At 45.8% G+C, this 22,741-nt stretch overlaps 1 protein-coding gene across 1 annotated transcript in view; it reads right to left on the bottom strand.

Moving 5' to 3' along the window:
• LOC143927993 (uncharacterized) overlaps window positions 1–20,586 on the bottom strand; it is a 70,228-nt gene extending 49,642 nt beyond the window's left edge. The window contains exon 1 of the mRNA XM_077452536.1: window positions 20,422–20,586. Coding sequence (XP_077308662.1) covers window positions 20,422–20,476 — 55 coding nt within the window. The 5' untranslated portion in view covers window positions 20,477–20,586. The remainder of the gene's footprint in view (window positions 1–20,421) is intronic.
• Window positions 20,587–22,741: the final 2,155 nt, after the last annotated feature.

Genomic DNA, 22,741 nt, shown 5'->3' with positions numbered 1-22,741 from the left:
TGTTGAGCCATCATGGCCAAAAAACTACTAATACGATCTCCGTGCTCAAAAAGCTTGTGTTTATTTTGATATCAATCCAACCTTGTGGCCTCCACCATATGTAAGTGAAATACAGTTTGTCATGGAGTAAAGCATTAAAATTTGACTCTGAAGGATCCGCAGCATATTGGCATGTTTTTTCCTCTACTATACATTTTAAAGCATCACTGCTTATTTGCCACGCCTTAATAACCACTTTAATAGCAGATAAATACTGTCCCCTTGTATAAGCCTTAAAGGCTCCATGAAAGTTTAGGACGTTGCTGAACTTCTTGAGAATAATCTGGGAAAAACAATAACTTAGTATTTTCAAAAAGTATTTCTTGTTTAGCCCTAGCAGCTGTCAGAACCCTGTATCTATCTCGGTAATTCAATAATTGTAACAGGAAAGGCCTAAGGGGCCCCAGGTTGATGGTTTTGGTGGGACCCTATGTGCCTGCTCCACCACAAAGGTAGGCGATACACTACTCAGGCCCAAAACTGAGATTAATAATTGCTCAAATTCAGTAGGTTTAGTCCCTTCAGCCCTTTCTGGTAAACCCAAGATACGAACATTATTTTTTCTAAGACGATTTTCAGCTCCTGCAACCGACTAACTTATAGCTGTAAAGCCTGCAGTTTTCTAGAGTCCAATTTAGTAGAGTTTTCTAATGTGGAGACCCTATTTTCCAGCTCAGAGACCCTATATTTAAATCCATCCAGGTCCTGGCGGATCTGAGAAACATCTGAAGCTATAAGATCCATTTGCCCCCTAAGAGTCTCTTTCCACTTCATATTAGCTGCCAGAATGGGTGCAGCTGAAGAAGAATCCTCCACAGAGGTGGCTAACATGTCCTTAGGTGATTTAGAAATGGCAGCCATGCCTGCTTCTTTTTTTTTACTATCTTTGCTTTCCTTATTTTGTTCGTAGGAAAAATGTCTACTGCAGGGGTTGACTCTAATGTTGATTTATTTGATGTCGCTGAACGAGTCTGGGGTTAAGACATCTATCCCCAGCCCCCCCCAACCCCCCCCCCAAAAAAAAAAGATACAATATACAGTTTTTCTTAAAGTGGTGTTTCCCCCCAAAAAATCCTAAAAAAAAAACATTTGGAAAAAAAAAATATTTAACCCACCTGTTGCTAGGTCCCTCGTAGTCTGCCTCCTTCAGTGCCCGGGCTTGTGACATCACTTCCCCTCGGTGCAGTCAGTCATCTGGGACACGTGACAGGTCCCAGATGACTGTGCAGCGTATCACGGCACAGTGCGCCACTCATGCATGTGCAGTGGGTGCCGGGTTGTGAAGTCACAGCCGGGTGCCCACAGTAAGAATACCGGCGCCACCGAGTGGAGCGGGGAACGATCGGGGCTTGGTTCCCCCGCATCGCTGGACCTTGGGACAGGTAAGTGTCCGATTATTAAAAGTCAGCAGCTGCAGTATTTGTAGCTGCTGACTTTAATATTTTTTTTTTTTAAGAGGCACCCCACTTTAATGGCTGGTATTCAAATGGCTGCTATACTGCAGTGCTTTATTAATAGCGAGGGGGCCTGACCGGATGAAGGGGTGAGTGTCTGAGTGGTGTGTGGTGATGAGCTCCTCGTATCCTGCCGTCCTGGCTAGCTACAGATATCTGAGATGCCAGCTGTAGACCTCTGAAACACGAGCCGCCACAGAGTCCTGAGATGAGCTGAGCTTAACCAGTATCAGAGCCGCTGAGCCACCGAGCCGGCTTTAGCATCCTGAGTCACCGAGCTGAGCCGCCATTTCTGCATGAGTACCTGCAAATTCTGCTGCTATGGTCGTTTACAGGGACCTGCGGACGCTGGGATGCTGAAACATCAAGATGCTGCTCCTGTGATAACCTGCTGCTCCGATTGCTCTAATCAGCTTCAGAGATCTGTACTGCCGAGACGCTGCTCTGGGAGATCTCTTGACAGGATCTCCTCATATCCTGCCATCCTGACTGACTGGCTTCAGAAGACTGAGAACTGAGACCTCACTGCTTGTGATACAAGGGGTTGCTGACAGTTGCCGCTGGCTCCTGGCTTCCTGGCTTCCATAGCTCTTGCAGAGTAGCCATAGAATTTACCAGTTGTTTGTTTTGTCTGCTGACTGTTCTGGCTATTGTACAGGCTGCTAACTATCCGACTATCTGGCTTCAGAAGTAAAAATGGAAGTAAAGAAGATTTTTATTTTGGTTCCTGGGTCTCCTGATTTCTATAGACCAGTAATATAGTAATATAGCAGTACAGCTAATAGACCCATAATAAACCCATAGAGCTAATTTTCTAAAACCACCAATTCATCGCTTATTGCTGGTTTTGGTCTCTGGTTTTTTTTGTGGCCCTATTGGATCCCATTTGTGGCCCCGTTGGCCCTCACTGTACAGTTATAGAACTCATTTTGCTTGCTGTTGCCCTGCTGTTGGTTCCTGGGGCCTAGTTCTCTTGCCTCCCGTAGAACACCTACAGAGCTAATAGAGCTAATTCATTGCTAATTTATTGTTTTTTGCTGCCTGCCTGCTGTTATCCTGCGGTTGGCTCCTGGCTCCCCAGTCCTTGTGTTTTTGGCTTCCAGCTCCCGATTCACTGCTTCTAATCCCAGGTCTTGGTTCCTGGCTTCTGGTCCCTGGCCCCTGGATGGTTGGCTCCTTTGTGCTGTTTTTGAGTCTGCCTGCCTGCTGCTTGCTGTAATAGAGCTGATATAGGTTGCATCCTGAGATATGTTTATGAACTTTATAAATAGCATAAAAATAATATAATATTCTGAGCAATGTATCATTTAGTGACAACTTTGTGTAATTTTTCAATCACTTGTGACAAAAAAAATAAAATTAATGGGCTCAGCATGCCTCTCAGCAATTGGGGACAGCCTTGGGGTGTCTACTTTCCCTGCCCTGCCATTTTAGCACCCCAAGAAATGAAATAGGCAGTCAAACTAAAAGCTGCGTAAATTCCATAAAAAGTACCCTAGTTTGTAGACGCTATAACTTTTGCAAAAAACAATAAATATACACTTGACTTTTTTTTTTTTTTTTTACCAAAGACATGTGGCTGAATACATTTTGGCCTAAATGTATGACTAAAATTGAGTTTATTGGATTTTTTTTATAACAAAAAGTAGAAAATATTTTTTTCAAAATTTTTGGTCTTTTTCTGTTTATATCGCAAAAAATTAAAAAAATTGCAGAGGCAATCACATACCATCAAAAGAAAGCTCTATTTATGGGGAAAAAGGGACGCAAATGTTGTTTGGGCACAACACTGCATTACCGCGCATATTACCAGTTAAAGCAGTGCAGTGCCAAATCCTCCGGGGCTGAAGTGGTTAATCATTTATGGTACAATAAAGACAATTCACAGAAATGCTTTCATCAGTTTCAGACAATGACCTCCGCCCCTCCTCAAACAAGGAACTTATCTAGTTTAAGAATCACAAAACAATGAAATTTAAAAAATAAGAACTGAAGCTGTGGTCTGTGTAAAGAAGAAAACAGTGATTGGAAAGCAGTCAAATCTCCTCAGAGACATATAACAGTTAACAAATTTGGGGGAATTCCAAAAAACCCTAACAGCGCTTTTATGGCACAATGGCCCTGTAAAAATCCCTGCTGCTCACTTCAGTAGACACATGTAGCAGATTTAGGTAGTTCATAGTAGTGGCACTTTTACAAAGTGGTACTATTAATAAGTCAAATTCCAAAATAGTTACCTCCAGTTTACAGATAATGAAAGTAGAGGTAATTAAGATCAACTTTAGCTTGCTGTACAAAGGCAGACAGAGTGAATGTCTCTGTACACTATGTAGCAGGTGCCATATTTGCAACCGCTACCTCCTCCCGTCAATTTTTTGTCCATTTAATTCAATCTTGTTTTATTAAGAAAAAAATGTAAAGTAGACAGTTATGTCATTCAATAACACAAAAATAGAAATAGACATCATTGCAATACTGGTAACATATCGTCTCATGGTTTAGACAATTCATGGGCTTCGTTTGATTTAGTTTGGTATATAAGCCTGTATAGCTATATTATCTAACCTGACTTATTAAGGGTAGGTGAGCACGACTATCCACTCAACAAGTGGCATCCAACTATTACAAACAAGCTAGGGCTTTTCTTGCTATGCTAAACACGTTTTCTCTGAGGGGGAAGCTCTGTATGTGCCACACTATCGGTCTGATGAGACTAGATATTATGATTCAGGTGATCGTGTAGCACTGCAACATATAAAGGGAAGGGGAAAAAAAAGAAGTGTGGGGATAGAGGGGACAAGGAAATAAGGAATATAGATATTAAGAGAAAGACATTCCACTCTGATTACACAGTTCCGTTGGTGGAGTCCTCTGTAGCCCATGGAATAAATTCCGTGGAGTAACGAAACATAGACTACAAGGTCCAGGTCTTGGAGAATTGCTCCTCCTTACCTGTTTCCTGCAAAAACATTCATTCCAAGCTATTGATTTGGTCCACTTCAATTGCCCAATCCCCCAGGGAAGGCATGCTTGTCAACTTCCAATGTCTGGGCAGAACCATTCTAGCTGCCACCAGAAAGTGACGCAGAACGTTTTTTTTTTTTGACCGATTTAAGTGGGCCAGGGAGCATAGATATCAGAACTACCTCAGGAGAGGGTGTAACTGAGGTCACCATGAATCTGCAGTACAAGTCGAGTATGCCAGAACCTCCGTACAGGGGGGCATTCCCACCAAATGTGGAGGAAGGTTCCCTTGGATGACAACGCCAGCAGGTATGCAGGCGTGCCAGGCTTATCCAAAGCAAAGTCAACGGGTATCTGCATCAACGGGTCCATCTTGAATCCTTTTTCTTGCGCCTTGGAGGCCAAGGATATTTTGTGAGTCAGAATGAAGCACTTTTGCCAATCTACAGGTGAAATTGAATGACCCAAATCTTCCTTCCAGGCCTGTGTGTGTGTGGGGGGGGGGGGGGGGGGGGCAGGATTATAGATCCATATCTAGTTGAGAGACCATATGTGTAGGGTCAGTCAGTAAGAATATCAGGCAAGGGTGGGAAGGTTCGAATAAAGTATATCACCTGTTGCCTCTGCAGCCAATGCGTCAAAGTATGGGAAGATGGGCCGGAGGGAACGTCTTGAATCAGAGAAGAATCTGAAAGCAGGACTTTGGCAAGCCGTCTGTGGTCCTTCTTACACCAAGGGCCAAAACTCCCTCCCTGTAGGGCCGGTGGAAAAGCCAGAGTTCTAAACAGTGGAGTCATGGGTCCTTTCAGAGGAGACAGTGTCTTGAAGGAATTCAAGAGGTTGCTCAGGGGTATCCCCCTTTTAGGAATTTAGTAGGCATCCACGGTAGGGCACGGAGGTCTATTGAATTGAGATGGCTCTCTATTTGTACCCATAATTTGGTGGAGGAAAGATGGAACCAGTTAAGCATACGTGTGAATACTGCTGCTCTATATTATATAGAGGCATCTGGAGCTCCAGCTCCCCCACAAATCTTGGTGAGCGATAGTCTCATAGCGTATCTGAGGACGAGCCCCCCCCCCCATATAAATTAGAATAGTTGGCAAAGCTTCTTAAGGAACCAGGAGGGTATTGAAATAGGAATTGTCTGGAACAAATAGAGAAACCGAGGGTGGTCATGCATTTTTAGAGCATTCACCCTGCCTAGCCATGATAGGCGTTTCTTTGTGTAGTTTGATAGCTCTGTCTTGGTATTAATCAGAAGGGAGCATAGTTCAGAGAGGACAATTGGGACCTTTCTGTGGGTATTTGGATTCCGAGATAACGGATGGAAGTGGAACCTGTTTAAAAAGGGAAAACTTAATGTAGACTTGGCAGAGGGCCTCCTGGGACAAAGAGATGTTCAGGATTTCTGACTTAGTATGATTCACTTAGAAATTGCTCAGCATCCCAAACCTCGTGAATTCACGCAAAATATGTGGTAAAGATAGTTGTGGGTGGGTTACAAACATTAACAGGTTATCCGCAAAGAAAGCCAGTTTGGAATGAGTAGGGCCTATCGATACATCCGAGATGTTAGGGTTATTGCGCAAGGCAATTGCCAGGTGTTCCATGACAAGGACAAAGAGTAGGGGAGATAGAGGACAGCCTTGTCATGTCCCGTTATGGATGGAAACTTTAGGTGATAATGAGCCATTCACCCGAACTCTAACACCTATCTGTTTTAGAGACATCTGGAGGAATTGCCAGTTGACTCGGTCAAATGCCTTTTCCGCATCGACCATCAAAAGGGATAGAGGGACATCATGTGTGCGTGCATAATTGGTAAGAAGCAGGGTTTTCAGTGCGTTATCCCTTGCCTCGCGACCACTTACAAAACCCACCTGGTCCAGGTGTATGAGGCGGGGGAGCAGCGGCTGTAGTCTAGTGGTTAAAATTTTGGCATATATTTTCAACTCCACTCCAATTAACAATATGGGCCTATAAGCGCACAAAGTAGGGTCCTTATCCGGTTTTGGAATAATGGTAATGTGGGCTTCAAGCATTTGTGGAGGAAATGCCGAACCTTCCAATAGGGAGTTGAACAACTTAGCCAAGAAGTGGGTCAGTAGGGGAGCAAATGTCTTGTAATATTTAGGGGTAAAACAGTCGGTGTAATTACCTGCTCCAGCTCTTCTACAGTACCACCATCCAATGTACAGAGCTCAGTTTCCTCAATATAAGACTGTCTATCAGTCTCAGGGGTAAGGGTGGGACTAGAGGAGACGGGCGATAGATTGTATAGTGTTTGGTAGAAATCTCGGAATGTTTGTGATATCTAGGAGGGCTCACTGAGCATTTCTCCAGAAGGGGCCAAATCTGGGGTATAAATGTGGAAGATGTGTGTGGGTGAAGGGTGCGAGCCAACAGTCTACCGCATTTATCTCGGAATCGGTACTAATGTAACGCAAGTCTGTCCGCATAGGTACGAGCCAAGGTCTCATACAAGTCCTTGAGTTGGGATCGAGCCATTGAGACCTCTGTACGAGTCACCACCTTTGGGGCTTGTTTGTGTTGGGTCTCAAGGTCTCGAAGCTTTTGCATTGCTGAGGTTATTGTGACTGAATGAACCTTCTTCAAACGGGTCACCATCTGAATGAAGATTCCTCGCAGGACAGCTTTAAAGCGGAGGTCCACCCTAAAATGGACCTCCGCTCATCTGATCCCTCCCCCCCTCCGGCGCCACAATCGGCACCTTTCAGGGGGGAGGGGGGTGCAGTTACCTGGATAATCCAGGTAACTGCACCCACTTCCGGGCTAGCTGTCTGCGGAACGAGCGTAGGTTACGCCCCCGTTCCGCAATGCCCCGCCCCCTTCAGCAAGTGCCCCGCTGCCTGCTGGGAAACACACAGCTCCCAGAGGCAGCGGGGACCGTCCGGATTGCGCCGCGCGGCTCGCGCATGCGCAGTAGGGAACCGGGAAATTAAGCCGAAAGGCTCCATTTCCTGATTCCCATACCCAAGATGGCGGCGGGACCCGGCAGCCGAGCGAGCGATCGGCTTCGGGTGCCGACATCGCGGGCGCGCTGGACAGGTAAGTGTCACTATTTAAAAGTCAGCAGCTGCAGTATTTGTAGCTGCTGGCTTTTAAAAAAAAAAAAAAAAAACGCGGAGTCCCGGTGGACTCCCGCTTTAAGCACCTTCCATTGTAAGGGTAACGAGGTAGTGTCTCGAAGCATCATCTATTAATAAATTAGAAATGTTTTCTGAAACCTTGTGGAAACAGTCAGAGTTTGCGAGAAGAAAATCATTCAGCCTCCACGCCCACTCCCTCACCAGGGTGGAAGGGATTGTTAGTGTCAGATAGGTGAGTGGTCAGACCAGATCATTGAGTCTATCTCACATTCAGGTGACCAATCCAAACATCTGTGGTCATGGCGAAAATAGTCAATACGACTATAAGATTGATGGACCTGTGAGAAGTGGGTATAGTTGCGATTTTATTGGGAACAGATCCTGCCAAATGTCGATTAGACGTAGATCATACATAGCCTGTTTGAATGCCCTTAGCTTAGTAAAGGATATGGACAAGTGAGAGGTCGAAGAGTCTAAAAGTGGATCCAGGGGGGGCATTAAAATCCTTGTCTACCATTAGTTTACCTTTTGCAAATCCTGACAAGATCCTCATGTACCGCAGAGCAGACAATATTTGATTAGTGTTTGGTAGATAAAGGTTGGCAATAGTGAATTTTGTGACCCATAAGGAGAACTTTACAAACACATATCTTCCCTGGGGGTCCGAGAGCTGGTCTATCAGGTCAATTGGAAGTGCTTTTTTAGAAGGCAATAGAAACGCCTTTGGTTTTCTGAGGGGGTTTGTACTGTGCAACTGCAGGAATGGGTGGAGTTCGTGTGGAAATGATTTTCCTGTAACAGTAACACATTGACCTGTTTATACATTTGGTAGAGAATTTGCCCTTGGATGCAATATTGAGGCCATTTACATTGTAGAAGCAGGATTTCAGGTGAGGATGAGATAGTACTGTGTGAGCCATAGTGGAATGAGAAAAAGAGTGTCAGATTATAGACAGCAGCGGGATCGTCTGTGAAGGAGGGTGGCAGTCTGTGTGGGCAAATGTCTCCGCACAAGCCCGTCCTCTCTCCCTCATAGAGGAGACATCAATCCATGAAATAACATCATGGGGGGGGGGGGGGGGAGTAAACATTTTCAACATATGCTATCCATATATCCCAACAGGGGCCCCGGAAACAAATCTGTGTAGTAATACTAAAATCAGTAACAATGTGTAGTAACATTTTAAGGCGAGACTAAGCGGTGTATGAGAAACAGTATACAGAGAGCTAGAGGTGTCCACGTGGACAATGACAAGACCCAGCCAGTCCATCTGTCGGCCCCTCCACCTGTATCCAGGTGGGACACTTCCGCTAAACAAAAAGATTAGGCCAATGTGGTAAAATATATTAGAAGCTCAACAATTGAATATCCCATCCCATCTCCCGAACCCCAGCTAGGTAAAGCACACTAGTAAAGGGCAAGGAGAAGGCCCGCCAATGTTTTGCACCAGCTATCCTGAGACATTGGGGTATGGAGCAGGTTATTTTGTCTCCCACGTAACATATCCAGCTGCAATCAGGTGGAACAAAGGAGTAAAAATGTAAAAAGAAAAGAAAATCCCCCTCAAAAAAATTCTGTACGGGGGGTGGGGGTTCCAAACATTGACCTAACCAGGAGACAAGAGATGATCAGGGTCCTGGGATGGTGCTAGTCATATGGGGAGCTTTGGAATGGCTTGCACCCTGATGTGGTCATCCAACAGGTCCAGTCAGTTCGGTACATCAGTTGGGTCTTGTTCCAGAAAGCTGAAAAAGGCTGGGCGTTGATCCGGGTCAAAAAGGATAAAATTTATGCTCAGCCCTGGTCACCTCAATACTGAAGGGGTGTCCCCACATGCAAGTTGCTCCGGCTTGATGTATCAGGTCTAGTAGTGGGTGGACCATGCGGCGCATCTGGAGAGTGTTGTGAGAGAAGTCTGGGTATAGGTGGATAGCAGAACCATCAAAGTCCAGGGGACCCAAACGCCATGCCTTGCGCATAATTTCTTCTTTAAGGGTGTAATAATCACTATGTTCTCTCCTTGGCCTCTCCACTCTGTGCACCTGGTCTAGTTCAATGGGGGATGAAGCCTCTCTTCCCAGGACTATGTTGAGGATGGCAGTGACAGAAGGTTTTAAGTCTGTACCCGCCGTGGCCTCCGGTATCCTTGTATTCGTATATTATTCCTGCAGCTATTTTCTCCGTCTTCTATGCGCAATTGATGGTGTTGTATATGGTGCAGGTGCTCCCTGAAGGGGGCAGCAGGGGTTCCAGACCTGGACACCACAGCTGGTAAGTCTGAGTGCAGGACCAGGGGGGTCATCCAATTCCTGCTGTCTGTCGGCTGAGCGGGGCAGCTTGCATTTCCTCGGGTTTTGAGTCAGTGCCATCTTGTCTTTGGGAGTGTGGGGAGCAGATTGAGATGTGCGGAGCAGGTATCGTTGGATTGTGCCCTGTTGCAGGTCCTTGGACTCAGTAGATCGAGTACTGTGTGCAGACATGCTTTTCAAAGATGTGCTATGACTAAAGGATAGCCTGTCAGCTACAGACGGAGCTCAGCAGCTCATTGCTTTAGCCATACATGGTCGGTCATGCTCCTCTCCAAAGTTGTACGGATGGGGATCACAGGTGGGCACCGACCCTGCTGGGCTAATATTGTGGCTGTGCAGGGAGTGATCCAGGCTCCAAGGGGTTAGGAGTCCAGGAGCATATGTGGGTTCTGCAGCTTGGGTGGAGCAATATGGCCACCACTCGTGGTCGGGGCCATGGTCACAGTCTGTGTACTGATGGGGGTAGATGCTTGTTAGTGTCTCCATTGAGGGCCACAATCTGCCAGGCCAGGGTGCCCCCAGGGGTGGGTGAGGCTGAGATTAGGCCCAGAGGAGACAGGGGGCTGCCAGGGTGTAGCAAAATGGCCGCCACACTCAGTCTCTGGGACCAGGGCTGTGGCTGAACCTTGAGCACAGATGGGATGAATGTTCCCTTAATGTCCCGATCTGGGGTCTAGATTGGCCAGGCCAGGGTGCTCCTGGGGGTGGCTGGGGTTCAGATTGGGCCCAGGAGAGACAGAGAGGCTGCCGGGTGTAGCAAGATGGCCGACGGCACTTACCAGGTCCCACTGGCAGGCCTCCTAGTGTGGCACAGGGAGATCGCGGTCACTGAGTAGCAGGCTGGATGTCCCCAGTTGTAGTGCAGGAGGAGATTCGGTCTCAGGGCAGGTATAACAGCAGAGTCAGCACCAGCATGGCATCCGGGGAGAGCAAGATGGCCGCCGTTCCCTGTGAGTAGGCCGGAGCCGCAGCCTTTCCTCTTAAAATCACCGCAATCTCGATCCCAGATGGCGCCCTCTTAGTCTGTGGGATTCCCTCTGGTGGGGTCAGCGCCGGCCCTCGGGTGAGTATATACCGCTCCAGGTGCGTTCTATGCCTGGAGGAGCTCACTCCAAGCACGTCTAATCAGATCTCTTTTCGGCCATAGTTTCCTATGGGTCGTGTTCACATCTGTGCATTTTATGGAAAGGTCCAGGGACTTTTTCAGTTTTTTTGGATCCATAGACTTTAATGGATCAAAAACGTGTATTGAAAAACACAAAATGCACCTAGAATATGCAAACTGAAACCTGCATAGGTGTGAACCAGGCCTTAAGGGGGGCATGGCAGGGTGTGTGTCCTATGCTTACATACTTTTGCTAATAGGTGTCCCTCATTTCCATCTCAGAAAGTTAGGAGGCATGCACTGGATGAAGTCTGATGGGGAAGCTGAGATCCAAATTCCCCATCAGGTCAGCTCTCTCTTGTGAATGGCAGGCAGAGTCTATAGCCAGTAGCCACCCACCCAGCTACAAAACTACCCGAGTGATAGAGATGTCAAATTTCTGGATATTTGCCATGGGAAAAATATTTTTTTGCCAGAAAAAAAAAAATTGTGGAAAAATTTAAAACAAAAAAAAAAAAAATCATTGTGAAGTAGTTTTACATACTAAAAGTAATTTTGTTACACTGGGAAGGTGAATGCAATGTATAAAAAATTATTATGCTTGAAATAAAAATAGAGCTTATTCAGCTGTCTTAAGGCTGGATTCACACCTATGCATTTTAGTGCTTTTTGCATTTTTCAGATTTGCACTACAGAACGTGTTCCATATGAAACCATAGTTACATAGTTAATAAGGTTGAAGAAATACACCAGTCCATCCAGTTCAACCTGAATGAGTGTGGGTGCATGTCTACAATTATCCCTATTTATTTAAAGGTACCAGACCGTCAATTTTACGCAGCGCTCCACACATACATTCCACACTGGCATCTATCCCTACCCTCATGGAGCCCACAATCCAAGGTCCCCAACTCACATTCATATACTAGGGCCAATTTTTGGACAGAAGCCAATTAACCTACCAGCATGTCTTTGGTCTGTGGGAGGAAACCGTAGTACCAGGAGGAAACCCACGCAAGCACAGGGAGAACATGCTCCAGGCGGGTAGCGTTGTGGTTGGGATTTGAACCAGCAACCATTTTTACTGCTAGGTGAAAGGGAGGTGCCTGGCCCCTTATGGCATAAGCCTGAACCACAATCTGTCTGATCCACCAAGAAATGGTGACGACGAGACCGCCAGGCCACTCTTCGAACCAGCCACCGATACAAACAGCGAGTCCGACCTCCTAAAAGGAACTGTAGCAGACAGATACACCCACAGAGCCCGGACCACGTCCAAGGAATGCAAAGCCACCTCGTTGGGGTGTCACGGGCGAGGACATAAGGATGGAAGCACAATGTCCTCATTTAGATGAAAAGCCGAAACAACCTTTGGAAGAAACGAAGGCTGTGGGTGCAGCACCGCCTTATCTTTGTCGAGGACCAAGTAGGGAGACTTGCATGACAAGGCCGCCAACTCAGAAATCCTCCTGGCAGATGTAATAGCCACTAGAAAGACTACTTTCTGAGAGTGTCAATAAGGGAATCTCCCTAATGTTTTAAAACAGCGGTTTCTGAAGCACTGAGAGCCCCAGATTCAAATCCCACGGAGGCAGCGGTGGTCGAACCGGAGGGGCCACATGCCGAACTCCCTGAACAAACATACTCACCAATGAATGAGTTGCCAAGGGTCACTGAAAAAAGACAGCCAAAGCTGATATCTGCCCCTTAATAGTGCTTAAGGCAAGTTTCTGTTTAACTCCCCACTGCTAAAACAGCAAGATCCTGGAAACTGAGTATGTGCGCGGACGCCACCCCATCTCCTCACACATGGAGATGTAGACCTTCCATGTATGATGATAAATCTTCTGACTTCCGTGCCCTCAGCATTGTGGAGATTATCAAATCCAACAGACCTCGGTCCCTTAGCACCTGGCTTTCAACAGCCATGCCGTTAAAGCCAGTGACGGTAAAGCAGGATGAAGTATTGGACCCTGCAAAAGAAGGTCCTCTCACATCGGCAGCCACCAAGGAACATCCGCCACCACTCATACGGCATGTACTCATGTCAGCGTACCATGGACGCCGAGGCCAATCTGGGGTAATCAGAATTACCGGAATCCCCTCAGCCTCCACTCTGCGAAGCAGACGTGGTAGAAGTTTGAGTTGGGGGGGCATTAATCAGCCGATAATGCCCCCATGGAGCCACCAACGCATCTGCTGCGTCTGCCCAGGGATCCTTTGACCAGGCCACAAACCTCGGTACCTTCTGATTGAGTCGAGAAGCCAGGAGATCCACATCTGGCATGCCCCACCTTAGGCAAAAGGACCCAAAATACATCCGGATGTATCGACCATTCCCCTTGGTCCAGCATCTGACGACTTTCCAGTTTTCTACACCCGGAATGTACACAGCCGACAGAGCCGGCACGAGCCGCCCTGCCCCCCGCAGGATGCAAACGACCTCCAGTGCTGCAGCCAAGCTTCTTGTTCCTCCTTGATGGTTGACCGCCGTGGCGTTGTCCGACTGGATCCTGACCGGACGCGCCTGCAGCCTCTGTGGCCATGTGTAGAGGCTCGGCCTGATCGCCAGAAGTTCCAGCACATTGATCGGCAGGCGGGAATCTTCCTGGGTTCAGCGACCCTGGACCAACTGTATGCCCCAAACTCGCCCCCAACCTGTCAGGCTGGCATCCGTTGTGATCACCGTCCAATGAAGAGGAAGGAACGACTTCCTGGACCGAATCGGAGGCGACCTCAGCCACCAGAGCAGGGAATCCCCAACTAGCTGACTCACCCGAATTTGATCTTCTTTTGCAAGATTCAAGTGTGGAATTGAGCATACGGTACCGCCTCAAAAATGGCTACCATGAGACCCAGGACTCGCATACAAAAACACAGCAACGACCAGCTGCAGGACACTAACAACTTCACCGCAGCTTGAAGAGTCTGCAGCTTGTCCGAAGAGAGAAAGACTCTCGCCTCTGAGGAGTCCAGAAGCAAGCGCGGGTACTCCAGCTGTTTAGTTGGCACCAACACCGACTTCTGTAGGTTTAGTACCCAACCAAACTCCCTAAGAGTTTGCATGGCGATTGCCACATTCTCCCTAAATTCTGAGACGGAAGCTGCCCCCAGGAAGTTGTCCAGGTAACCCACAATTGCGATCCCTCGCTGCCTTAGTAAAGCCAAAATTGGGGCTAGCACCTTGAAGACCCTTGGTGGCGACGCCAGGCCAAAAGGGAGAGCTACAAATTGGTAGTGCTCATCCCGACTGCAAATTGCAGAATCCTCTGATGCTTGATGCATATGGGGACATGCAAGTATGTATCCTTGATGTCCAGGGATGCCAGAAAATCCCCCTGATGAAGTGCAGCGACGATCAGGATTCCATCTGGAACCTTTGTACTTTCACAAAGCTGTTGAGGGCCTTGAGATCCAGGACCGGATGGACCCCTTCCTTCTTTGGGACTGCAAACAGATTGAAGTATAGTCCCTGAAACCCTTCCGATGTCGGCACAGGCACCATCCCCCTGCACAGCAGCAGGTCCTGTACTGCCCCGAACAGGGCTTCCCAATGAGCCAAAAGAAAATGAAGGTTGGAGGGAAAAAAATCTGTTTGGCGGACAAGAAAGAAACTATCTTGTATCCTGATGAAACCAGTTTGCAGACCCACTAGTCAGAAAGTAGGGAGGTCCACCGAGCTGCAAACTCCCAAAGACGACCCCTGACCCGAGAGTCGGGCAGGGGAAAACCTTCATGCGGTAACAGGCTTGTTCGGCTTGCGAAATCAGAGACACTTTAGTCCCTCCGCGGGCACCTTGTTGGACTGGGAACACTGCCGACCCAGGCAGATGAAAAAATATGCTTCTGAGCAGAAAAGTAGGGCCCTTGCCTATGGCGTGGCTCCTTACCTTTGCTGGACTGTGGGAGCAACATACTCTTACCCCTGTAACATTCTTAATAATGTCATTTGGTTCTGAATAGCCTCTCTCCCTGGAAGAGCAAGTCCGCCAGTGCTTTCTTAGATGCCTGGTCTGCAGACCAGCATTTCAGCCAAATCAGGTGATGTAGCACTACTGGTGATACTGAGGCTCTAGAGAGCAAGGGGGCCATATCTAAGGCTGCATCACAGACATACTTAAGGCCCTGCACCAACTGGTCCGCCAGCTCCACGCAGACTGGGGAAGCCTGTTGCTTCTCCAACTCAGGGTGCAACAATTTTATCCATTCAGCAAACGTCTGTGACACCAGGGCCGTGGCTAACACTGGCCGCAATGCTGACCCCACCACCGTAAACATGGATCGGGCAACCACCTCGACCCTCCTGTCAGCAGGGTCCTTGAAGGCAGGGGTCCCTTCCACCGGAATCGTGGTTACTTTATTTAAGCTGGATACCGTGGTGGGGGGGTCAACAATCGGAGGAGATGTCCATTTATTCAGGAAACTCCTCAAAAGGTGTAACGCACCGCCATGCATTTCGGGACTGAAAAGGCCCGCTGCAGTTTTCCCCACTCCTTGTAAATAAACTTATCAAAATAAGTTGGGTAAGGAAACACCTAAGCCGTGCGGGTCGGCTTGTGGGACCCCGAAAGGGACAGACATCTCTGTAGATGCCCCCCGCCGTATCCTCCATCTTTAGGGTATCCCACACCGCTGTGATAAGTGCCCCTACAAGCGCCTTTTCCTGCGCTGACCCGGACACGGAGTCATCCTCACTGTCTGAACGGTCCTTTTCCGCATTCTCTGACATGTCAGAACAGGGGCCTCCTGCCACAGCGGGGCCCAAGTCTGAATTAGAGCTGTCCCCAGAAGACAATGGGGGGGAGGGGGCATTTTTTACCCTCCTTGCTCCGCACGCCGCTTCCGCCCTGGCAACAAAGGTCTCTAGGACCGCCGACAGTGTCCATAGGCAACGCAGGTGCAGGGGAACCGGGTACCATAACAGGGATGTCTGGGGAAGAAGCGCAAGCTTCTGACGCCATGCTGACCCACACTCGCCTGTCACCACTTGAGGACCTAAGGCAAGTCACACAAAATGTCCACCCTCCCAGCTGCCACAGACCCTTGCAGGACTCAGCACCCTGACACAGGTGGCTGTGCTGCTGCTGCTGTCCGCTCTCCCCGGTGTTGGACGCATTCCATGGACAGACCCATCACCTGAGCAATATGGGGTGGCGGTCGGCAATGGCACACTGTGACACGGACAGCAGTAGCCCGGTCATATGTGTGCCCTGGAGCATATAGCTCACCGGCCGCCCCTGGATCAGATGGGGCATGTCGTGACTAACCCAGTGCGTAGCTCACGCTCAATGGCCAGGCTGGGGAGACTACCAGGACCTATATAATCTAGCCTGTCACCCAGCCCGTCTGTTGATTGTAGATCACAGGAATCAAAAATGCAGAACAAAAAAATTCCAAGGACCAATAGTCCCACCGGGAGCCAGGTCCTTCTCCTACACTAGGCAGAAAAAAAACTGAGCCGCTGGATGCAGTGTGAGGGGTTATAGCCAGAAGGACCGCCCCCTATGTGGTACTGTTCAGTTTTGATGTTTTTAACATGTTCTGCCTAGTCCTCTCCTGAAGGTGGCAATATAACCCTAAGGTCAAGATGAAGATGCTATGTCCGTCAATGAACGAAAGAGAAAGCACCAAAAATGCATAGGTGTCCAGAGGGTCCAGGCTCTTTGGTCAGAGTTCATTCTTAATTGTGGTGGCGGTTTACTCACCTGGTGGAGGGATTTGGATTTGTTTTTCGTCTACATGAGTGTCACTAATTCAGGCACATATGAAATCTATGAATCTGAGAGACTGTTGCTAATCTTGGACTATTATTTGATCTTTTTTGATTGTCAATATATATCTACACATGTGTTTATTAGCGCAACTAATTCATTGCTATTTGTCATTAGTTGTGCAAATATCGCACATTAGTGCTACTGCTTTTAGATTCATATTTGCAATTTTTCACAGGCGCAGTATTTTTTTTGGAGTTGAGGAACGTCTTTCTTTGCATTTCTGCAGGTAGGATAGGCCATTGAAGTGAATGGGCTGCCTAAATGCAGAATGCAGGATGCAGTCATGTAGCCTCAGGTTGCAATTTATTAAAAAAAAAAAAAAAAAATATATATATATATATATATATATATATATATATATATATATATACATACACAATAGATATGTACAAAGCAACCAATAATTGCAAAGGCAGCCCTTCATTAGACCACAAGACAATACTTTTGCAAAATGACACTGCCATATACAAATACCAAGTCTGACAAACCAAACAAGAGTCAAAACACAATGCATTTTCTTCCCTAATATTACTCTTACTAACCATACAATCTGTGCCAGTTACAAGTTACGTAACAAAGCAATAAATAAAATAACTCAGTACAACCATACCATGCCTCAATTTTACAAAATACATATAAATCACAATATATTTCTGTCTGGGTCACTAGTAGCTGGGGTACCGACATCGCAGGCTCCCTGGACAGGTAAGTGTCCTTATTTTAAAAGTCAGCAGCTGCAGTATTTGTAGCTGCTGCCTTTGAATTGTTTTTTTGGCAGAACTCCGCTTTAATGGCTCATGCACACTGCAGCTCAAAAAAAAAAAAAAAAAGCTGCTTTTACAAGTATGTGACCTTTTATTTCTCTTCCTAAAAGCTTGAAGAATCTTGTGCTTTTTTGTGCACTTTTGCAAGTTTTTATTGAGCTTTTTGAAGTATACACTTTTTTTTTTTCTTTTACACAAACCTTCCCCATCGCTCATCATTCCTTACTTTGTGTGTTTTCAAGCTTTTCTTCTTAAAAACGCAAACTTGGTGGGGTTTATTTCTGCTTGTAAACTCCTCAAAAAGCCATAGCGTGCATGGACACATTAGCTAACATGGAGGGGAGTTTACAGGCAGAAAAAAAACTAGAGCTTCAAAAAGAAGCGCATTTGTGAGGTCAGGACAAGATCTCTAATTCATCCCAAACGTGTTCTATCAGGTTAAGGTCCGGACTCTGTGCAGGTCAGTGAAGTTCCTCCACCTCAAACTCACTCATCCAGATCTTTATGGACCTTGCTTTGTGCACTGGTGCACAGTCATGTTGATTTAGGAAGGGTCCATCCCCAAACTGTTCCCACAAAGTTGGGAGCATGAAATTGTCCAAAATGTCTTGGTATGCTGACACCTTAAGAATTCCATTCACTGGAACTAAGGGGCCAAGCTGTTATAGCTGCAAAGGTGGCTAACTCAATATCGAACCCTACGGACTAAGATTGGGATGCCATTAAAGTTCATGTGCGTGTGAAGGCAGGTGTCCCAATACTTTTGGTAATATAGTACACACACACACACACACACACACACACACACACACACACAAACACACACGGGTGTGAGATACTGTATATATTTATGCATATGAAAATTCAGGCATATAACAAGCGATCCACAATAGCATGCACAGTTTATATTATTTCAAACCAGATCATCATTACATGATACTGCCAGGGCACTTTCACCCCCTTTCTGCCCAGGCCAATTTTCAGCTTTTAGCTCTGTAACATTTTGAATGACAATTGCGTTTTTTCCCATGCAAATAGAGTTTTCTTTTGGTGGTATCTGATCACCTCTGCAGTTTTTATCTTTTGCTCTATAAACAAAAAAAGACCGACAATTTTGAAAAACAAAACAAAACATTTTTTACTTTTTTCTGTAATAAATATCCCAAAATTATATATATATATATATATATATATATATATATATATATATATATATATATATATATATATATATATATATATATATGTGTGTGTGTGTGTATATATATATAAAAATGTTTTTCCTCAGTTTAGGCCAATATGTATTCTTCTACATATTTTTGGTAAAAAAATAATAAAAAATTGCAATAAGCTTATATTGATTGGTTTGCGCAAAAGCTATAGCGTTTCCAAAATAGGGGATCGTTTTATGGCATTTTTATTAATTTATTTTTTTTTTTTACTAGTAATGATCAGCGTTTTTTTTTTTTTTTGCACAAACCAATCAATAAACACTTATTGTGATTTTTTTTTTACCAAAAATATGTAGAAGAATATGTATCGGCCTAAACGGAGGAAAAAAACGTTTTTTTAATATATTTTTGGGGGATATTTATTATAGCAAAATGTAAAAAATAATGCGTTTTTTTTCAAAATTGTCTCTCTTTTTTTGTTTATAGCACAAAAATAAAACCGCAGGGGTGATCAAATACCACCAGAAGAAAGCTCTATTTGTGGGGAAAAAAAGGATGCCAATTTTGTTTGGGAGCCACATTACACGGCCGCGCAATTGTCAGCTAAATCGACGCAGTGCCGGATCGCAAAAAGTGCTCTGGTTAGGAAGGGGGTAAATTCTTCTGGGGCTGAAGTGGTTAAAAAAAAAAAAAATTAAATGAGGGTTTACAGCCCCTTTAAATTGTATTTCTATGCAAAGTATCTCTCCTTTTGGAGATAAATACAAAAAACATTCCGTTAAAAAAAAATGATCCAGCCACTGTGGGGAGTTGCTACCAGAGTAGTGAAGTTCTAGTACAGTGGTGTTTCATCCCTGAGCCGTGGATCCCTCTAACTGTTCACCAGCAATATCAGACCTCACGGATAGGAATGTTGTTTATGAGTAAGGATGAGCTCAGGCGTGTTCGCATGGTCCACGTACAGAGCCTCTGCAGCCACGCATCGGGGCAATGTCTCACTGCCTGTGATTAGCGCAGCGCTGCGCCAACTTCCTGGCGGGCTCTGCACGTGGACTATGCGAACATGCCTGAGCTCATCCTTATTTATGAGTATAAAATGCAACAAACTCTTTTGTGATCCTTTTCTAGACTTTGTTGCTATAGAATTGTATAGAGACTATCATATGCAGTCGCACGTTACCTGATGACGTACAGAGACATTGCTGTGATGAGCCCATGTTTGTTCAGCTTTCATTACCTGCCGTGTACTCCGCAGTGTATGCCATTTGCCATTCTGACCCTGTTTTGTATTATTCTACTTTGGACTTGTTTAGTTACCCCCCTGTGTGATCATTTGGCAGATTATGGATCCTATCACACTATTTTTCTATATGGATATATGTTTTATAACATCAAGCATACTTACTGTTCCCTCCAGCATTGGGCACAAGCAATCCAATATTAAACACAAAGACTCCCTCTTTACCCCAAGATTCCACCCAAGTACCTCCTATGTCATACATGTGCACACACAGTTACATTCCCTCTCTAAATTCCATGTGCTCAGCCACCCATTGCAGTCAATGACATCATAGCCAAGCACAATAAGTTATACACACAGCACAGTTTCCTGATCAACAAGCTCCAGTTCAGCATCTTATAGAAGCAGCTCCAATCCTGACATACTCCATCCAATACCCCAATAGGAAGCTGCTTCTGCCCTTGTCTAGACTGGCACACTACCCACCTCCAGCCATGCACATTAGGCACAGAGCTGTGATCAGCCTGGGAGATTGCTCCATGATGAATGAGGTCTGTGATGGTGAATAGGTTCTGTGTTTGCTGTCTGCAAGATGGCTTTCTAGTGTGCTGAATGAGAACTCACAAGTACAGCCCCAGCCACCTCCCTACATGACTGCAGCCTCCTCCTCTGTGTTTCCAGCCAGGATGTGATTCATTCTGCCAACAAAAGATTTCCATTTTTTTTTCTGATCTGCCTATTTATTCAGAAACATGAATGTCTTATCTGAAAGAATGTTACTCATATGCCATTGCAGCATCTGAAGTGAAGAAATGAAACTGATTTTAAACAAACACCATTTCCCCATTCTAGTATGAGCAACATTCTCCCCCTCTGATTGTTCTTCAGCTTTAGAACTAATAAATAGGGATAAGCTCAGGCGTGTTCGTATACGCCACATGCAGAGGCCGCCAGGAAGTCGGCGCAGCGCTAATCACAGGCCGTGAGACATTGCCCCAATGCGCGGCTGCAGAAATCAGGCAATGTCTCGCTGCCTGTGATTAGCGCAGCGCTGACTTCCTGGCGGGCTCTGCATGTGGAGCATGGGAACACGCCGGAGCTCATCCCTACTAATAAATGATCTCCATACAGTAAACAGCAGTCCCAAATTGTCAGCCCTCCTATTCCCAACTGTAATGTACTGTAGCTCCAGTTCTTTTCTTTAAAAAAAAACAAACTGTTATTTAAAGCGGTAGTAAACCCGCATTTTTTTTTTTTTTTTTTTTAAAACCTGCAAAGCAAAAGGCATAATGAGCTAGTATGCACCGCATACTAGCTCATTATGAAATACTTACCTTAGAACGAGGCCCCGACATCTCGCCCGATCCACGCCGAGGAAGCCGACATGCTCCCTCGGCGTCTCTTCCGGGTATCGCGGCTCCGGCGCTGTGAGTGGCCGGAGCCGCGATATCGTCACTCCCGCGCATGCGCGCGGGAGATTTAAATCCGGCCGGACGAGCGCTGCCGGATTTTCGCGGAGAGAACCCCCTTGTGCGCATGCGCCGCTGCAGTCAGCGGCGCATACCGAGGGGAATATCTCCTAAACCGTACAGGTTTAGGAGATATTTTTTTTACCTACAGGTAAGCCTTATTATAGGCTTTCCTGTAGGTAAAAGTTAAAAAAGTGGGTTTACTTCCACTTTAACCACTTCCAGACCAGGCCTTTTCTGTTTATATGTAACAATCAGTGCTAGATAATAGACATGGGCGCCGTGTTTCATTTCGTTTGAAAAAAAAAATCGTAATTCGTGTACGAAATTCAATTTGGATTTGTACGAAATATGAATTTTCGTTAGGTTCGTAAACTTTTCGTAAAAATAACTAAAGTTCGTTATGATGAATTTATCATTATGAGGGGTTCCCACCATCCCTGTGCTAAGTTCCCAGGTCTGAACACCTGCTGTGCCCATTATGAGGGGTTCCCACCATCCCTGTGCTGAGTTTCCGGGTCTGAGTGTAAGCCCGCTGTGCCCATTATGAGGGGTTCCCACCCTCCCTGTGCTGAGTTTCCGGGTCTGAGTGTACACCCGCTGTGCCCATTACAAGGGGTTCCCACCATCCCTGTGCTGCGCTGACTTCCTCTGATTGGTGAACAAAACACCAGTCACAATTCTGTTAATTTGGATCCGAAATTCCAAAATTCGTTAACGAAATTTCATATTTCGTATAAAATCCGTAAGCATAGAAATTCCCATAGGGTTCCCACCATCCCTGTGCTGACTTCCTGGGTTTTTAACTTTTAGGTTTGTTAACTTTTCGAAACAATTACGATTTTTCGTTATGAAATTGGATCCAATTAAATTAAATTTCTTAATTCGTATGCATAAAAATTCTTATTTCGGTTTTGTATGAATTTCCGCAAAGTCGTACACATTTTCGATTCGTACGAAACTAATAGCACATGTCTACTAGATAATTACTAAGAGCCGGTTCACAGGGGCGACTTAGCCGCCTGACAAGTTGCGTTCCGTTGTGTACAATGGAACCATTCTCGTAGGAACAGCTCAGGTCGCTTCGACTTAGAAAAAGGTTCCTGTACTACTTTGGGGGCGACTTGCATTGACTTCTATATAGAAGTCATTTTGCAAGTCGCCGTTGAAGTCATGTGCAGGCCGACTCTGTGAGTCGTGTTGCCCCTGTGTGAACTGGCTCTTAGAACCCACAAACATTATATATATATATATATATATATATATATATATATATATATTTATTTATTTATTTATTTTTTTAAACAGGAGCCCTAGAGAATAAAATGGCAGTCTTT

The sequence above is a fragment of the Lithobates pipiens genome, unplaced genomic scaffold, assembly GCF_037356315.1.
Source record: "Lithobates pipiens isolate NorthernLeopardFrog02 unplaced genomic scaffold, aLitPip1_a1.2 Scaffold_23, whole genome shotgun sequence".
In the NCBI taxonomy this organism is placed as follows: Eukaryota; Metazoa; Chordata; class Amphibia; order Anura; family Ranidae; genus Lithobates; species Lithobates pipiens.
The sequence above is the reverse complement of the archived record's forward strand: the minus strand, read 5'-3'. Positions and strand labels throughout refer to the sequence as shown.